Below are 20,108 nucleotides of genomic sequence, written 5' to 3'. Positions count from 1 at the left end.
TGCGTTGCAAGAACAGAATCAAGACCTGAACTCTTAAGTTCATTTTTTTTAGCATCTTGTATATTGCTATTTTACACCAATATTTATGTAAATAGACTTTGTTTAATTTATGCATCTTTATTTTCCAGAAAATACCAACCGTGGGCTTTTAGTAACACTTAGTAACCAAAAGCATTTTAGTTACATAAATACAGACCATCTTGCAGGAGTTGAATTTTCTTTTGGGTAAGGACAATTGTAATTAGGGTACAGACAGAGATGGCAAGTGTGCTGCGCTGCTGTGATTTGACTCCAGGTTTCCAGAGAAGAACAGATGCTGCTTTAATCCACTGTAGCACAAAGCCCTAGTATTACGTTAAAGAGGGCTGCAAATTTAGCTAAATAAATCTTCTTTTCCTTCTTTACCCTAGACAAAGGCGTTTTCATAAAATAATCATGAATAATTTTAAATTATAATATTTTAAATTGCGATTAATAAAAATAAAGTAAAAAAAAAAAAAAGCCAAGTTTTGGCATGAAAAAAAATCAAACTATTTTATCTTTGTGGGAGAAGTGGAATATTGAAATGATGGCTGTGGGAGCCTTTAATTCAGGAAATTGATGTAGTATATCTGGTAATCAGATTCTTTCAGTAGTTCAGTGTCATTCGAGTTGAACTTGTGCTTGAAAACAAAGGCCTCAATTCCCTCTTGCTTTGTGTTGTGCAAACAGAAACAAAATGCAGCATTTCTGACTTGGTTTCCATTCACGTAGTGAGTACGTACAAGGTGGGGAAATAGACAAAGAATCCAAAGTCTGTCAATCCTGTTTTGAGGGGTACTTCCATTCTTTGGTCCAAAAAATTTCAGTTTCCCCTTAGAGATCTTCCAGATTAACAAGGATGGACGTGTCAGGAAATGCTGTGGTAAGAGCTGAGAAAAAGAGAGCTAACTTCCTTCTGTTTGTTGAAGTGTGTACGTGATCCCTCAGGTCATCTTTATGTGATGTGGATGCAGATGTATTTTTTGTCACAGGGTGTATTTGCTGCTATTCCTACATCTGTACTACACAAAGCTCACAATTTTACTTTCATTTATTTTTCACTCCCAACCTTCATGGTAGAGCGGACCAGACTTGATCTCAGATCACGTGGACAGTTAAATAGAGCAGTGGGCATGGGTGCTGAAGCTCAGGCATCTGTTTGTTGGGCTGCATGTAACTTGAGTTTATAGCCTATTCTTTATAGTGTAGCCTACAGCCAGAACGCTCATAGCTGTGATCCTGTCAGTTCCATGAGTTGAGATGGGCAGACCGTGTCAGCACTTGCACTGAACTCTGTGGATAAATCTTTAGGGAGGAACGGGCCGTTTGGTTGGAAGCACCCCAGCCTTTAGAGGTAACACCAAAGCGAGTGTTTCCCCTGTGCTTTTGGGAGGCTGTGTTGAGGAAGTCGTCATTCAAACGAGGTGGATGCAGCATTCCTGATCCAGCTGCTGTTCTGAGAGGTCTAACAGTTTTTCTGACAGGGCAGGCCTGCGTGAACTTTCTGGTTGTGTTTGTATTTAATTATAGCTTTTCTCTCTGCACTCTCAACTGGGAATAAAAATTATCTTTATTGTTCTTGCATGGTTCTGCCTTAGTGTAATGTGTGGGTGAACAGCTGCTTTGTTTCCATTATAGAGGTGTCTGGGGTGATTCACATGCTTTGAAGTTAACGACATTTCACAGGGTGTTGAACGTTAGATAATGTTTTCAGCTGTTCTTAGATTCTCAAAAGGCAGTTAGTTATTGCTGTTCATATATTCTTTATTTCGTGAAAATTGTTTAGGAGATAATCAGTGCTGTGAATATTGATTACAGACTGCTTTCAAGAAGGAGCTGATTCTAATGCTTCAGGTTGGGGAGGGTGGGACTTTGTGAGTATTCCTGTTAGTGCCAGCGGGCAGTCCTGTGAGACAGAGGGGTTTGCCCAGTGTTCATTGGAGATTGGCTCAAATGGTAACAAACTGTTGCAGTTTTGGATTCTTTCATTCTTAAAACTTAACTGAATCAAAAACATCTCAGTCAGCCTAGAAGAACAGTAGTAGAGTTTTCCTGGACTGCCATATTCATCATGTTGCACGAGATCTTTTCTGACGGTCTTGACATTTTCTACATCTGTTTTGACAAAGAACTTGTTGTAAACATTTGATCTTTGATTCACCAAAAGGTGACCTTGTTTTCAGGAACTGGGCTTCTGCCCTCATCTTAAAGACCATTTTCCATTGAGGAAAGGTGTTTGGATTAAGTCATGGAAAATAGCCTGTAAATTCTAAGAACGGTCCCGGTTCTGTGCTTTAGGCCTTACGTTCTTTTGTGGTTGAGCAGCCTTACATGCCCAGCTAAGGCACGTCGTATCAGCAGAAGTCAGTGCAGATTCTGATGCTCCCAGAAGTCAGAGTTGCAGAGCTGGGGTGTGAGTGTGCTGCATCTGAACAAAGCTGCTGCATGCTGCCTTGTGGCCAGGCAGATACTCCAGTGCTGTGTGTGTACCGCTTCCCTGTTTTTCAGTATTGATTCAAGGTAACAAATAGTTAGAACGTAGAGCAGATTTTAAAATATAACAGTGGGTAGGCTTTGTAGAGCAACGTTTTTGTTAAAAGCTTTGAAATAGCACCATTAGATTCCCAAGACCCATGTTAATTGTGATCAGTTATGGGTCAGAAGTTGTACTGCAAACCTACATTTAATTCCTCGCTAACAGAAAACAAACTATAAGATGTATGAGCTCAGCATAATGGAGAGGAAATGTAAAAGGAAGGAAGTTTGTGAATGAGAAAAAGCATGTCAGCTTTTCAGCTGATTAGGGACTGTAGGTAATCTTCTGATGTCTCGTTTGTCCTCAGAGTTAAGATCCACACGTAGTACGACTCAGTGTGTCTGAGTGTGTCTGCAAGTACCTTCTGTCTTGGATGCATTGCCTTGAATCTAAGTAATACTTAAAACAGTTTATTTTCTGCTAAACTGTGCCTCAAACAAAAGATCTCTTACCATTTTTTTTCCCTGAACGTTACGTTTTCTATGCCTTAATTTAAACTAGGGTGTGTTGCACAGGATAAAAATCTCACGCTTACGAGCCTATGATTAAAGACTGGTTTGCAGTGGTTCTCTTCCAGTAAGTGACTACACATACTTCTTCCATGCGTGCAGAATGCTCGGGGCCGGTCCCTGTTCTCACTGGAGCTGGAGCAAAACTCTGAACTTCACTGAAAGCAGGAAGGAGGCTTCTGTTCTCAGTTAGTGGTTTTTTCTCCTACTTAGTGAGAGGTTCTCATTCCTGTATGCATTTATGTGTGCTGAAATTACACTGTTTTTCCTTAGAGAAAACCAGTAAAGGCTTTTTGTCGTTTCTTGCTTGTTTTCATTTGTTTCAGCCCCAGCACAAGGTAACTGGCAGTCAAGGCAGGGTTTAAGCAGTGTTTAAAACTGAGTGACAGCATTTTGTGTATTAGATTCAGACTGTGAAAAGTTCTTTTTTTTTCTGATCTGGCTGTTAGCAATCCATACTGATTTTGGATTTGGATTGGCTTTTGTAACTACGCTGCTCTTACAACCTCATCAGGTCTATCTGGTACTCAAAGAAGTCAAACAACCACTGAAAGTTGTGTATACTGTACTTTATTTGTAATCATTTCAACTAGGGAAGGGATAAAACTTGAAAATTGGTCAAATAATAGACTTTATCAAATACGTTAGATCTAAAATGGTATGATTTTGTTCCAGGTATAAAATCTAAATGCCTTTTTATTACTATGAGAACAAGATTTCCTTAAGGCTCTTCAAACTAATTCACACGTGTGTTAAACACAGTCCGTAAGAGATGAAAGAATGTTGTTATCCACCAAGACTTGAACAGGTAGAGCAAACTAGTAGATAGTTTCTTACAGAACTTCATTGCCTGCAAGATGATTTCTCAGCAGTGTCACTCAGCATCACCCCTGGCTGCCTTGACACAACAGCTGAAGCCACAACAGAGGTGAAATACGACGATAGCTGGGATACGATGCCAAGGATTTTTGCATTATATCAAATGCTGCTTCAGCTGTGCATGCAAATGAATTTTTTTCTCAGATGCAGAAACTAAATCTTCCTTTTTAAAATTAGCATTGAATAAAGGTCATGTCATGATGTTATAAATGGTGGAATGTTTTAATATCTCACTATCTTAAATACATGTCATATGTAGCATACGTCTGGTAAGTAAGAGGATTCGAGGTGCCGAATGTTATGTCTGAATAGATAATTAATAGTAGAGGTTATATCCTTACACTGAGGAGCTGTACAGATTTATAACACTTCTGGTTGTGTGAGTTCATTTAAGAGGAGCAGGGCACAGTCTGTAGTGGTAGTAGAGACCTTCACAGATGCTGTTAATGTCGGGTGGCGCAGTTAAACTTGAGAATATTTAGCTCTAGCTCACTTAAAGAGGGTAAACATCCTTCTGAAGAATGTTGTGATATGAGTGGTGTGTTTTATGTTGGCACACAGAGAGCAGCTGACCTTAAAAACAAACCTCTAAAAATCAGGCTGATAATTTTGAGAACTCTTCTAGCCACAAACCTTAAATTATTCTATAGCCTTATTTCAGTGTTATTTTGTCCACTTTATAAAAACAGTTTGAAGCATAGAATATGGTCACTGCTAAGTGAGCACATGTCGGGTGATGATTAACGCAGATAAGCAGAGAATGACGTACTTTCTTTACCTGAGATAGAAGGTAACTTCTGTAAGCAAGCTGTGCTTAAGTTCTGTTGATGCTGTCAGTCTCTTCTGTTACTTTCCAGCTGCTAAATAATGAAAATAAAGCACAGCTTTGCTTTTAGCAGAGAAGCTTCATCAGGCATTGAATGGGTGCTGTGGGAGGGTTGCTTTTTTGTTGATTTTAACCCTTTTGTAGCAGGAACTTCTGTCTGCTAGGCAACGCACTGCCCTGTTTGACACAGACAAAGGTGATACATGAGGCATTTAACCTTCCTTCTCCTCCTTGGAAGCTGAAGATAATCTGAAGTAAGCTCTTCTCAAACACACATTCTTAGTTCTTAAATCTGTTATAGAGGTTGTTCCCTTAAATAAAGTAGGGTAGATTTCTGTTTGGTTCTCTTTTGAACTTGTTTGTGTGCATCTCTGCTTCAGAAGAAAGAGCGCATTAATTCCTAATTTCTGCTTCAGAGAAGAGAATGTGATCTGCCATCTTCCCCTGCTCCCTGCTGTTGTTAGCAGCACGTAAGGTTGTGGGTTAAAGAGCCTTAAAAATAAAGATTGTTTTTTAAATGCCTTTCATGAGTTTATTCAGTGGGAATTAAAGTTCAGTAGTGTCCAAGTGAACAGATGTTGGGGATTTCTCTAAGTTTGAATAGAGGGCTTGGACTAGAAAGCAAATGGAAGTTTGCAAGGCACATAGTGGTGTTTTGTCTGCGGATCTGGTCAGGCTGTCAATGGTCCTCAAACTGTGTTTTAACTGGCTGCTGTTGGCAGTCTGTTACACAGAACGTTACAGAGCAAAGTGGTTGGCTTATTAGTTGCTAGTGTTCGCTTCTAAGAACATGCAAATTTTGTCTGGATTTGTCTTGCAATGATACATAACTTCAGTAAGATGAATTACCTGGGACATTACTTTGATGTACAATCAAAGGTTTCGTTTGTTTTTAACAAAAACAGCTGAATTGGTGAGAGTGCATTCTAAGTAAAACAAGTTGGTCGATATTTCTTTCCTGGATCAAAGCTTTTGTCAATGCCTGTGAATACTGCTGTCCGTCATAATGGCTTTGAACTTTTGACAGTGTATATTTGAAGGTAGATTGGTTTGTTAATGTTATTGCATTTATTGAATTTGGGGATTTGTGTAAGTTCTTCATAAAATTGACTTTTGTGTACTAGAGGACTACAAAACAGAAATGGGAAGAACAACTAGATTCTCATCTGTTCCAAATTGTACTAATAATATATTTCTGTTCAAATGTTCTCACCCCATTGGGGAATATTGTATTGTGGAGGAGGAAAGAAAAGAAAAATATTTAAAAAACTAGCTTGTATGAACTACATATGGCTACTTTTGCATTTTAAGAGGTTACATTAAGGACTTTTTGCAAAGAGAAATTTGAGATAATGCAATGCATACATCAGAGCCTTCATTGAGTACACCTCCAAGTTGATAGTAGAAAGCACCACAGGTACAGAAATGCAAGCCAGCTTTGAAGCAGTGGGATGCACCCTTGTGTCAAATGAATCATTATACTCAGATTGGGTTGTATAGAGAGTCATAGTTTGTGTGCTGTGTTTTGTTTCTCATTGCAGTTTTAAATTTCACGTTTAAATTAGGACTTTGTTGTAATGACAAAGTTTTATGCAAGAAATTAACTATCATATAGATTTGTTTGTATGTGGAATGCCTAGGTTTAACCTAAATGTTTTTGCCATTTAAATGTAGGGTTTTTTTTTCAGCATTCATGATGGAAATGTGTGGTCATACCAGCTGCTCTAGCAGCTGCCATTGAGCTGCTCTCTGTTAGCAGTTCCACAGGCGACTCGTGGTCTGCATTCTTTGAGCAAGGTAGAGAATTTGGATCAGTTTCAAGTGGGTATTTATAATTAGGAGTTATGATCAGAGTTTGACTTTTTAACCTCCAAGTTTTAAAAAGAGATAGTTGGTGTAAAACAGATGTGTAAGCTCTTCTTTCTTCCTGAGCATTGGGCCTATTTATACAGGACAAATGTTTTTGAATGGAATAGGAGATTCACTGGGCATTGTATTTATGAAATGAACTTTTCACATAAAAAGCTTCAGTCTTTTTGTGTTTAAATCCATCCCGTAGATAGCATGTTTGAGTCCCTAGGTATCTCGATACTTCAGTTGTAGCTGCCTTGGTAGAATTTCAGGACAGCCATTGTTTGGGTCAGGAGAAAAAAAAAAAATAGAAGAAGAAGAAGAAAATATCTTGCTGAATTATTCTGTGTAGATACAATTTAAAGGTTAATGACATGGATTCAGGGAACAAGCAAGTTAGAGAAAGGACAAATTTGATTGAAGAATTTCATGAAAAACTACGATGCAAAAGCTCCACCATTGCAACAAATAAATGTACAAATACTCCATTAAGCTCAATCAGGTTACGCAGGCTGTTGTTTCTGGCCTGCCATACTCTACAGCAGCCATGCTTTAGAAATCACCTGCTTCCTAAAGAGCAAAGCAAGGCTGAGTGCTGGCTTTATCCTCTGGGGCTGCCCAGGATGAGAATTTGGCAGTGATTTTCAGAGTATTCATAGTACTTGTATGAATTCCCCAATTCAGATGAAAATTGATTTATGGTGTGTACCTTTGAAATAGTATTTATTCTTTTAGTAATATAAAATACTACGGAATACTAAAATACTATGGAAAAGTCTAAGCTGTAGCAGCACAAACGCATTATACTCTCCTACTTATTTTTATGTCCAAACCAACTTTTTTTACAGAATGGGTGTGACACAAATTGGTTCCTGTGGATGTACCATCCAGTTGTGGGGGCCTGTTTTCAATTTCATGTCTTTATATTGCACTGTTGAAAGCCCATTGTAAATGAATGATGACGATTACTAGTGATTTCAGAGGATGTTCATTGGTAAAGTCACTATTTAAATATTTACTCATAGGGCTTTTTAGTTCTATTTTAAAATACTGCGTGCAGTTTTGGTTTGGCACTTACATTACTTGGAAGCATGTTGAATTTCCTTGCTGCTTTTGGTTCCAAACAAAGGCTACAATGTACTGGCTTCAGCATTTGGAAGTTTTCTGTAGGCATATATTCACATTATCTTTGTATTACAGTCCTACAAGTGTTCTGGGACACTTTGCGAGCTGCGGACTGTGAGGTTTCTGGGGCAAATGGGAATACTAAATGGTTCCTTGCATCTGGTATTAGTGATATTCACTTTGTGCAGTTTTAAAGATAAGGCAGCGAGCCTCAGAAGAAATTGAATTTCTACTTTTTCTGGTTATCCTCTGTCATCCAAACCAATTGTTTTGCCGTTATTGTAAGTGCATTGAGCAAATTTGTAGTCGTGGGAAAGCCTGGAGTTTGCTCTTCACTGAAATTCAGGTCTTTGGGACTCTTTCCAGTTTCTGTTTTAAGCTCAGATGTTGAAGCTCTCTTATTTTTCCATTTTTTCCCCCTTATTGTGCTTATATTTGCTTTTGCTAAGACTCTAGTTGATATGGTTTGAAGGAAGAGGAACTTATGAATGTAAAAGCCCCACAGGTCTTTGAAAAGTGGGAAAAAACCACCAAAGAATGTAGCAGATATTCAAAAATCCTAATTAATATGTTGTTATAAAAGATGGTAATGCATTTAGTGTACTCATCAACTAATTACAGCCTGTGTGATCACAAGTACTAATTTCTGATGTGAATGATGAGATTCTGATGTAAAATGAGATACAGGGAAGAAAAGATGTGCCATGTTCATGTGACTAGAATGCCCAGAGAGGAACGATTAGCCTCCCCTGTGGCTAAGCACGTCACTGCGTTTGGCTGTGGACAGAGGGAAGGAGGATGACAGAGCTTTTTCTTATTAGGTAATTCCAGAGATGAGCCTGTCACCTGAATGGTAGGAAGCGAGTGTATAAAAAGGAAAAAAAATCCAGCAGACCTTGTTCTAGTTAGCAGCAGCCTGTGCTTTGTATTTTGTCAGCTTGGATCTATCGTATGCTTACCTTAGTCCAAAGATACAGCTGTGCCCCATGCTGTTCAGGTTTGACTTCTGGGCAAATGAGTTAGGAAAGCAGCTCCTTGGCAGCCACTGCCTGCACCTTGTTGTGTCTTTCATTCAGAGAGAGCAGTGGGCTTTGTTTCTGCTGCTGGTGGAGCTCTGTGCACACGGTGGGTGAACGCAGCGTTAGCTGCACTGCGGGTTGACCCTAAGCTCACTGCCCTGCTGATGGAAAGAGCAGGTCCTGTTGTGTGCACAAATGTCACTTTGGTTGATGTATTTTAATTTAAAAATGTTTGCAGAGGGCATTGCTTAGCTTTTGCAGGAATTCTAGAGCCAAACACAGAAAAGAGAAGAAAATGCCCAAGTCTATCTACCTTTGGTATTACACTGGTTTGTATTAGTTGGAAGAAGCAGAGTTCATCTGATTTTTTTTGCCAGTAGTTTCACAGACCTGCTGCCATGTCAAAAGTCCTTAGTCTAGTTTTCCCATTTTTCTCTAAGCTTTTCATCTTCTCATTTGATCCTTGATGCGGTGTGTTTCTGAATAGCAGTGTGAGCTGAGGTCTGTGCAGGAAGAAGCTTCCAGGGACTCCTTCTGAGAAAATGCTGATTCAGTCAGTGCTGCCCACTCTTTCAGAAAAATATTTTAGACATTCAAAGAAGCAAAGATTTTCCATGGCTCTATTCTAAAGTTCTATTCATGCGGCACCACGTTAATAGTACTAAATATTTTTAGATGTTTAATTTCTGTTCTCCGTGTAGTGCTGTTAAGCTGCTCCATTCTCTGCTCCTCAGTAAAATACTGGCAAGCAACTGTTCTCGTTTTCTGTCTTGGCAGATTATGAATCTCAATTTACTCCTGAGGCAGGAGTGCGATATTACAATTAAAGTTCTAGAAATGAAAGGTTCATGTCTCAACTGTTCTGCCTTCTCCTGAATTGGAATGCTTGCTGCAGTGCTCTTTTCCCAAGTAATATGCTCTGGTAAATTGCAGGGAGATAAACCAACCTCATCTGTGAGTTTATGTCCTGGAATTAGCAGTAATTCTGCTTGACGTGGGTAGGTAGCAGATATCAGAGGCCTAAATCAGGAATTTCTTTCTGATTTTGCCTGGGACGAGGTAGTGCTGTCTGTTTTTGCAGTGCACTCAAGGTACTTGATTTCTTATCTATATAAGAAAGCATGTGCAAGGTGAATACTGAGGGAAGTGATGCCCGAGTGCCCACCTGGTCCTGTTGTCATGGAGGACTTCTGCTAGCTGTTGCTGCAAGCTTGGAACAGAGCCCCTGAGGTTTTTATCTGTTGGCATTTTTAGTGAGAGGATAGCTGAAAGAACCTTCTAACCCTGTGGAGGCTGGCTGAAGCAAAGGGACCATTCTGAGCACGTGGCTTTTCAGAATAGACATGGACAGGATCGCTCTCACTTGTGTACTCCTGCACTGTGTGTGATTCTTCCTTAGCAGAGCAATCATTTTTGTTGTCATTAAAACTTCATACAAGTTGTATATATTGAAATATTTTTCATTTCCGATATAAAGTAGTAATAAGAAGAAATCAAACTGCTTTTGTCAGTGGAATTTTCATTTATATGAAATAATTTGTGTGAAGCCTCAGCTCCTCTTCAATTAACAGACAGGGAAGAAATGAATGGGAGAAAGCTTTCAAATATGCAGTATTAGTTGTGCATGCTCTGTTGCTTTAAAGGCTGCTGTGCTGCTGTGCAGGAAGCTGCACGTTGCAGAAGGTAATTGCTTTCCTGCTTCAGAGGCCTGACGTGTGATGGCAGGGAATTAGGCCTGTGAGCAAAGTGAGATCAAGTGTTCCATCTCATTCAGGGCTCATGTTTGAGTTGGGAAAAAGTACGAAAGAAAAACTGCAAGTAAAGAAGAAACCTCAAGCTTTAAGTCAGAACCTTGGGTAGATCCGCTTCCAATTTCTTCCTAGCAGGGCAGTGATCTGTCTGCGAGAAAAGATTAAGTGATCTGTTGGGGATATTATTATTAAGATGCCAACATGAGATGGTTATCAGTGTGGAAGGGTTTGTAAATAGTTAAGAATTAAGGAAGAGAAAAGCAAAAATGCTGTGGAACCAAAGAAGGGGGAAGTAGTGCTAATGCTTGAATTCTTGTTTATTTTGCCTGGGTCATTAAACAAATTTACCTTATGTGTATGAAAAGTACTTACAAATAAGATTTAAATTAGGAGCTTCTGATAGTCTCTTAGCTCAGCAGAACAGAGAATTGTGTTGTAGTATTTATAGAGAGAATGTGAAGAGTTTTGGAGTAGTATAAATGTACTTAAAGGCTACTTTAGGGAGAATAACTTGTTTCTTTTAATGGGCGGTTACACAGTTTCAATGTCACCAGCAAAACTCCGGATCATTTATCATTTTTAAGTTGAAAGCCATCTGTGTCATTGAGGGAAGGGGATTTAGTTTCCTGTCAGCTTCCTTTTTGGAAAAAGTGATGTGTGTAGACTGCAAATATTTCCAGTTTGGGTAAAGTATGTTTGAAAATACCTTTTGGGTAGAGTCATATTTTGATGGGCGAAGGAAGAGGATTTGCAAAGAAAGAGAAACTTCAGTTCTACGTGTTTATAGAAACATTTTGAGACATCTGAGGGACTTGTTTTTCCCTGCGCTTTAAAAAGTACACAGTGTTCAAGCTAGGGGAGTTTTGACAGTGTTAACCTTGATCTCTTCTGGCACTGCAGCCCGGTGGAGAATGTTCTGTCAGAAGTCGCTCCGTACTTTGAACTGTGGCAGGGGCTGCTGTGATATGTGTGCGCAGCGAGGATCACAGCGTTTCATTTCCAAGAGACAACAGAAGGGCTTTATGTTTTATGTTCACGTACATGTGAATGAAAGCAGTGTATGAACTAGAGCATACTGGGGGAGCACGTGGAACTGTATTCCTTTAGAGTTTGGATGTCCCTGTTCCTTAAACGAAAGGTAGGGGATGTGCTGCAAATGCTCGTGTGTGTGTGTGTGTGTGTGTGTGAGGAGTGTTCACTGGGACTGATTAAAAAAATAGTAAATAGAATTTCATGTTCTGTCAGTACTCTCTGCACGTTGTATGAGGCAAATAGTAAATATTTATGTGAAATGGGAAAAACAGATACTGTGAAAGAGAGGAAGTACACGTGCTATTGTAATGTGAGCATGTCCTAATGTAAATATCAAACAAATCCAAATTACCATTAAAAAGTCATCTCTGCATCAGAATAAAGCTGACTAGGATTCAGTTTTAAAATGTTTCCTTTTGTGCAAATCTTCCATGCAGAGGTGTTTTTGTTTTGTTTTCATTATCACATAGCAGTGACAGCATTCATGTGAAAACAAAGCGTTTTATAGCTCCTATTGCGTATTCCCTACCTGAAAATATTTTACTTCTATTATCTCAAAACACCATCCCTTGGGATACTTTGATAGAAAGCATGCCAAAGGAGTCTCATGGGAGCGATCTTTCACTTGCAGAGAAATAAATGAAATTTCTTCTGGAGGTATTTTTTCCCAACTTTAGTTTTGAGAAACATTATAGCACACAAGATCCTGTCAAATCTCCTTTGAGTAAAGTGAAAGTAATCCTTTTATGCAGAGCTCTAATACAGAAAGTGTTGGTAAGAAAGTATTGGTTTTATTTGTCAAAGCAAGCAAAGAGATAAAAATAAGCATCTGTCATTTTGAAGTAGAATAATTTGGAAAAGATCATAACAAAATCTTCTAAGAAATGAAGTTTTCATTTACATTACAGTTGCTAAGTTACTTTGGATGCTACTGATAATTACTCTATGAAGTTAAATAATGCTTGAAATCTCCATTCTCCTGCCTGACTCACCTTCTAAAGGTGACCTCCACAACAAAAATAGAACTTGTTTGGATTACGGTGAAAACTGTCATATTTAACATAATGTCTGTTTTACCTTCTAATATCTGCATCTGAATTTGAACTAAATGTGCTGGATGGCTGTAGAATCATACTAAGCAAAACTATGCTATTTGTTACTGAGGATTTTGGTACACAATACTCACCAGAGGATTTTCCTGTCTTATTGTCTCTCTAGTGTTGAGGGTGAAGCTCCAAGTAGTGAAACTGGCACATCTTTGGACAGCCCATCTGCTTACCACCAAGGACCTATAACACACAGTTCAGCTATAAGTCCGGACCATTACGATCATTCAGCTTACGGGCTGTATTCTGTCTCCCCTGGACAACAAAGAACTCGGAGGCCAAAGCTTCAGCACTCAACGTCAATACTGCGAAAACAAGCAGAGGAAGAAGCTATTAAAAGGTCAAGATCACTTTCTGAGAGCTATGAACTCTCTTCAGACCTACAGGATAAGCAGGTATTTGAGCTTTTTTACCTCATTTGCAACAATGACAACATGTCTGTAAGCTGGAAAAATTATTTTTCAAACATCACTTCAGTTACGATGCTAAAAATATTTTTTTTCCTGCAATCAACTTTGTTCAAACTGAATGTTTCTGAATTCTTTTTGAATTTGTGTTATACCCTCTGAAGGAACACCTAAAAGATATGTTAATACTGTTAAAAGTAAAAGCTGTCAGGAATGGTGAGTTGATGCTTGAGATTAGTACTATTTGAAAGAATATAATAGTGCAAGATGGTTTTCTAAGAAAATCAGTCATTCTGAAATCTGGATATTTTTGTTGCTCCTGAAAGAAAGGAAGAGCCTGTTACTGCTGGTATTCTGTCAAGATATCTGTTTGTTCTAAAATTTCAAGTTGGAGAAGCATATAATGTTTTTCCAGAGTGACCTGGAAGAACAGAGCTTGAGCTCTGACTTAAAGATGAAGCCAATGCTCTAGAGGAGTATGAGTTTAGGTTTGCTTTTATGCTCACCAAATTCCAAAAGTATTGGGGAAATATCAAGTTTTTCCCTTTCTTAGTCTGCCTTATGACAGGTCTGCCATTAAATTAGACCTTGTGAGATCTGAAAGATTACTTCCTTTTCTACCTGTGGCAGTTTTTTGATAGGTGTTGCATAAGAGGTTGATATAGAGTGCTAGGCTCACTAAAGAGATGTCCTGCACTGCAGATATTCCATGGAGGCTAATTCCCTGTGTCCTTTTATGTCAGCTTGACAGAGAATGAGGACTGCAGATGTTATTTTGTATTTGTTCAGGGACTACTACGCAGTAAAAAGTGACAATGGTACATAAAGAAAGCTTGATACCTAAGAGCTGTTAAATGCTCTTAAAAAGCTCAATGAAATCTCAGAAGATACTTAAATTATTTAGGAAAATGCTCAAGGTGTTACCTGAAGGCAGTGTGCATTTAAATATGCTTTGACAGGTGTGTTAAATATGCAGTAAAATGTATTAGAAGTATCAGTCATAAGTTCAGTAAATCATCTAGGCAAGTTCCAGGATACTCCTAATTAAAATTCCCACCCAAACTCCCTGATTTATGATAATCAGTTTTGATATCATTTTCTATATAAACCTGAATGACAACAGAGCCTATTTGCAAGAATGAAGTCCAGATTATTTATTTTATAGAAAATTAGTTTCCATCATTTGCCTGAATATAAGTCCAGGAAAACAATTTCTTACAACTTATTTAAACACACATGACCTTGTATATTCTATGGATAGAAATGGTAATGAATGTGTGACAGCAGTGGCAGGGTTGTGATAGAAGGTTATAGTCATGTTTGCACTTTCAGAATTCTGTACGAGTAACTTCACAGCCTCAGAATGTGCAACAAGTAATATAACTTTCTCTTTAGGTGAAAGGCCGAATGTATTTTAAAAGCAAGTAGGGATAAATTTTGAAAGATGTTCAGAATCCTATCTCAGAGATCAGTCACGGCTTTGTGAATTCAGTTAAAAAAAAAAAAAATTAAATGCAATCAGAAGAGCAGTTCCTCAGCAATAATCCTGACTTGAGCACATTTGTCCTCCTCAGTTATGCCAATAACCACACACAATGTTTTTTTGTATCTAGAACAAAATCAAGACAAAAACATCAGTGGTTTGTATTTAAAAACAAACCAAAATGTCAGTGATTTGCATTTAAAAACAACCTAGTCAAAAAGATCATCTTTATGTGGCAAAGAATCCTGAACTGCTGAACCTGCCATGAGCACCAAAAGAAATACTTCTTCAGCTGTTCCTCAATGGCAGACACAATTGACCAGAGGACTAGTCTGGTAGCATTTAGTTCCTTCCTCAATATGGGGATGATGCCTCTCTGCACATCAACATCTGAACTTAACAATTACTTGGAGAGATCTCTCCAAGTGTTGGGTGCATGGAGAGGTGTTGGAGAGGTGTTGAGTGCATGTACATGAGTAATTAAGTGTTATGTCTAATGATAAAAGGATACCTGGATTTGTGAGAGAGGAGAAATGACTTTTGAATCATTAAGTAGTATGAAAATTGCATGAACTTGCATGAAAGCACTGTCAGAAAACTGGTTTTTGTGTGGGTAGTACGAAACATAATGATTTGTCAATAACATTTTCTGTTTGTGACCTGTATGGATCCAGTAAAGACTAACAGGGAGAACAGAAATAACAGGAAAGATGGAATATTAATCTTATTCAGTTATCTCTAAATACAGAATATTTTTAATGTTTTGGAAGGAAAGATTTGAAAATATTTAAAGAGTGTTCCAAAACTGCTGATGTCATTTTCTGGTTAAATTGATAGGATTTACAATGTTTTTATTTTGCATGTTCATTCTGTTAATTGGAAGCATTGGCAGTGCTGAGTGTAATTACAAGAATGAAAATAGCTACAAACTTGTCTTTAGAAAGTCTAAAAAGCATGTTCTTGGTTTGAGGAAGGCTATATATGGGGATACTTTCTCAGAGCAGCCTCTCTGGAAGGGTGTAGCCTAGGAGGCTTGGTTTTGCTTTGGTATCAGGCTTCAATGAAAGGATGCTACCTGCTTTTTATTCATGTAGAAAGTGTTGCATGCCTGGAATAGAAACAGTCACTTCTGGAATTTACTACTAAAATATGCTAACTTGTAATATACTCGTATTTCACTTTCATAACGGCTCTCCCTAGAAAGAGCTATTGCATTATGTGGCATTTCTAGGCTGTCTTGTCTTTGATATGGACACACCAATGGAAATGTGTGGAAACAAACTTTAAAACACACACAAGTTTCTAGTAGCTTTATATGGCAGAGTTCAGTTGCCACGCTTATATTTTTGTGTGTATTTTTATGGTTGTCTCTGCAAATGACTATTCACTATCTATGCAGAAATTTGTCTGGAGCTTTGTGCTTTTACTTTCCAAAACAATACATTCTATGAAAAAGTTGCTGAAAATTAAAATTCTTAATTTTCTTTGTTATTGCAACCCTTATCGAGTTGTAAAGTAACTGTTCACTCCTCCATAGGTGGAAATGTTAGAACGGAAGTATGGAGGCCGTCTCATAACTCGACATGCTGCTCGGACCATCCAAACAGCTTTTCGCCAGTATCAGATGAACAAAAATTTTGAGCGCCTTAGAAGTTCTATGTCTGAAAATCGTATGTCAAGACGCATTGTACTGTCCAATATGAGAATGCAGTTTTCCTTTGAAGGACCTGAGAAAGTCCACAGCTCTTATTTTGAAGGAAAACAAGTTTCTGTTACAAATGATGGGTCAAAGCTGGGATCCCTAGTGCAATCCGAATGCAGTGACCTTGGAGAGTCAGCTACAATGAAGTCTCCAGCAACATCTACTGACTTTGCTGATGCTATAACAGAACTGGAGGATGCTTTTTCCAGGCAGGTGAAATCCCTCGCCGAGTCCATTGATGATGCACTGAACTGCCGTAGCCTACATTCTGATGAAGTCCAGACTCCTGATCAAGTCAGAAGTCGCGAAATGGAAAGGGATAGCTGTGCTCAAACTAAACCAGCAATGCACAACGTGGATCACAGGAAGCTTGATGAGATGACAGCTTCATATAGTGATGTTACACTGTATATTGATGAGGAGGAGTTATCTCCACCCCTTCCGCTTTCCCAGTCAGTGGACAGACCGTCCAGCACAGAATCTGATTTGAGGCTCCGGTCAGTGAACTCTTCTCAAGAGTACTGGTCCATGACCCACAAAGATGATAAGATAGACACTGATACGAGCTGCAGGAGCACCCCTTCACTGGAATGTCCGGAACAGAGGATAAGGATGGATCACCTACCACTGCTAACTATAGAGCCACCCAGTGACAGCTCAGTGGACTTGAGTGACCGCTCAGAGAGAGGTTCATTAAAGAGACAAAATGCATATGATCGAGGAATCACTAGTCAACAAGGAAGCCCAAAACATATTCCTCACAATATTCCTGCCAAGATTATATCCCGAGAGGAGCAGGAGGCAAGACATAGGCCTAGGCCTATAGAGAGTCATTTAGCTATTAATGGCACAGCAAACAGACAAAGCAAATCAGAGTCTGATTATTCAGATGGAGACAATGACAGCATCAACAGCACTTCCAACTCTAATGATACAATAAATTGCAGCTCAGAGTCTTCTTCTAGAGACAGCCTAAGGGAGCAAACCTTAAGCAAACAAACATACCACAAAGAAACTCGTAACAGCTGGGATTCCCCTGCCTTCAGTAACGATATTATCAGGAAACGGCATTATAGAATTGGGCTAAACCTTTTTAACAAGTAAGTGCAGTGTTTCTTCCTCTTCATGGCCATGGTACAAGGAGTGTTTTACTTGAATCAGATAAGTAAGAATGCAGTCTGATACTGGCTATTCAGTGGAAAAAAGTAAGCCCAGTGTTTTCATAGAGGTGCTAAAAGAGGTAATACACTTTGTATACGTACACATATATAATATCTCTAAAAATCAGGGTAGGCAGTTGTTATAACAGACTACCTAGTTCAAATAACTGATTTGTCTGCTCATGTTAGCTGTTTGTGTTAGAGTACTTACAAACTGACATCTTTGTAGTTAAACAGCTTCAGAGGGAAATAAATACGGTAGTAAAATTACATATGGTTGTTTAATTCTCATCCATTTTTTGTGTTTGCAGGTATAATAAATTCAAAATTTTCTCCTGCCCTAATCATGTATAGTTGAAATTGTTACGGGCATTAAAAACAACAAGAAGCAGAAGATTAATTTCATATTTAACACTGGCAGAAGTTGAAAATTGTTCAGTAATAAATAAATAAATCTCATCTAAACTTCATTTTTGCACTAAATATATATTTGAAGTACAGCATTGTTGTAGAATGTTTATTCCCATTTATGACTGCTAATTTTCCCACTTACAGAGTTGTTTAAGGCTCCTATAAAATAACATGCTTAAGTTTTTTCTTTTGGAAATGCTTTCTTCTTTGGTTACTCCTATGTGAATGCAGAAAGCGTGAATATTATGATAGAGGGTAACAGAAAATATACTCTGTATTCTTATTACTGGAGTCACGCAGATCTCATTAGAACTGTCATACTTTGAAGGTAAGAACAGCAAAGTGGTTGTCATTAGAAATCCTACATCTCCTTCTCTGCTCAGATGATGCCTACTGTGCCGATTTCCCATTCATAAGTGGGCATAATTTACTTACTTAAACCTGTCCTGGTACTAGTGCTTATAAGGTTCCTTAGAACACTTAGGTGAAAGATGCTAAGTGCCAGTATTTGTTCTTATTTTCCATTAAAATGTTGCTGACAGCTCACAGTATTGTTTGTGGAAGCTTTTGAAGCTATCTGCAGAGTACTTCAGGATTTCTCTATGAAAATATTGTAGCTTCTGAAAAAGTAGGAAGTATTTCAGTGTGCTGCCATGTAAACTGTGAAGCGTGGTCTTACTGCTTGAATGAGTTCAACCCTCCTTTGTGGCTAGCAGTGCTGTGATTTGTGTTGTTCGATTTAATAGATCACTGGCTCATAATATGTTCTAACATTGCATGTAATTAAGTTTTTTGATACCATCACCAGAGGTTATTGCTAAGTATGGATAAGTCAAGTTTGGCTGTGAAAGCTTTCTTTTTTAATTTATATATATATATATATATATATATATATATTTAAGTTAATAGGCCTTTATTTACAAGAAGTTTTAATCATTTGGAATTGGCCAGAGGATCTTTGCAGTTTTCAGTGCTTTTGAAATAGACTGTGTAGGGTTCATGTAGCATGAACGCTCTTGGCAGCAGGTGGGATAGTGATGTAGGTTCTAGAACTGGCTGGCTGACCTTTAAAAGACTTGGTATTTGCTCTTTTTTTTTTGCACAGTAATTAAACCTTAAGTAGTCAATGATCAGTGAGCTGCAGACTTGATAGTGTAGTCTTTTGAGTCAATTGCAAAAGGAGATAGGGAAAAAAAAGTGAATGAAAAAGTGCTCAAGCAGCATGCGGAGATGAAAGAGCATTGGGAATTGTCAGGTGTCACACATCATACCATATCAGTAGGAGGCTGGAAGTGGAAAATAAATGCCAACAATAGGGAAGAATAGAGACTCTTTGAAATACCTCTTGAGCTGAGTGATCTTGCTGCACAGACTTGAAGAGAAAGTAGGAAAATATTTATATATACATACTGACTGGTTATGAGATGACTTGAAATTCATAGAAGTGAGTTCTAAAACAGAGCGATGTGCAGAACTCCAGGCAGCACCTCAGTGCATGGTATTCTGCTGCGTGGTTGTTGCACTCCCTTATTGTGTTGTCTCTTGTACTGATAATGAACTGAAGAACCTCATTACCTTATGCTGAGTCACTTCGATTCTGTTGATAGCTCACAGTCCCCAGATATCCCACGCATCTGGTTTTTGATTATGGCTCTTCAAGTCCACGGAGATTGTGGCATTTCATTAATAGCCTTATTTTCCCTGTATCCAGTGTCACGTATTAAACCATCATAGAGTATGATGGAGAACGAGTCTCTAACTCTTCTGAAAAGGTAACTGGGAAACTTCCAAAGCTTTATTCTTGAAAATGCAATTGCACTGATTCCTGAGAGTATCCTGCTGAGCAAGTTGCATATTTTGAGATAAATCAAATGGACAGAGATTGTGTTCAGATACTTGGCATCTTGGCATCTGCCCAGCATCTCATGTGAGAAGGGGCATGCCTACACACTGTCTTGTGTTGCCAACTGCTTGTGTTGCTGTCATGCCTGCATGCACACCTGCAGTGCAGAGGAGTTATCTTTTTTAGTATGTTCTCCAGTGCTCACGTCAGTGCTGCATAACCATAGAGATATCTTCTGATCATTCCTCATTCGTGACACATTTATGATTATTAAGCAAGGGAGGAGTGCAAGTCTTGGTGGTGAGCAGCTGAGAGGATGTGCTGGCTGTGCTCCACCCAGGCGGAAGGGCCGTGCACAGAACTGAAAGCAGCTTCCAGGCCACCTTTACAAGGAGGCAAGATTTTTTTCCAATTGTCTGCATCCACAGGAGGAAATTTTGGGGAGTT

At 38.6% G+C, this 20,108-nt stretch overlaps 1 protein-coding gene across 12 annotated transcripts in view; it reads left to right on the top strand.

Moving 5' to 3' along the window:
* IQSEC1 (IQ motif and Sec7 domain ArfGEF 1) overlaps positions 1–20,108 on the top strand; it is a 361,739-nt gene that overhangs the window by 306,762 nt on the left and 34,869 nt on the right. For 11 of the 12 annotated variants that reach the window (XM_031608745.2, XM_031608737.2, XM_090148117.1 and 8 more), the window contains 2 exons: positions 12,768–13,050; positions 16,083–17,347. In XM_031608745.2, coding sequence (XP_031464605.1) covers positions 12,768–13,050; positions 16,083–17,347 — 1,548 coding nt within the window. Of the gene's footprint in view, positions 1–11,634; positions 11,656–12,767; positions 13,051–16,082; positions 17,348–20,108 lie in introns of those variants that run through there. The other variant, XM_090148118.1, reaches the window with a different exon arrangement.

The sequence above is a fragment of the Phasianus colchicus genome, chromosome 11 (genome assembly GCF_987193195.1).
Source record: "Phasianus colchicus chromosome 11, bPhaCol1.hap1.1, whole genome shotgun sequence".
In the NCBI taxonomy this organism is placed as follows: Eukaryota; Metazoa; Chordata; class Aves; order Galliformes; family Phasianidae; genus Phasianus; species Phasianus colchicus.
The sequence above is the reverse complement of the archived record's forward strand: the minus strand, read 5'-3'. Positions and strand labels throughout refer to the sequence as shown.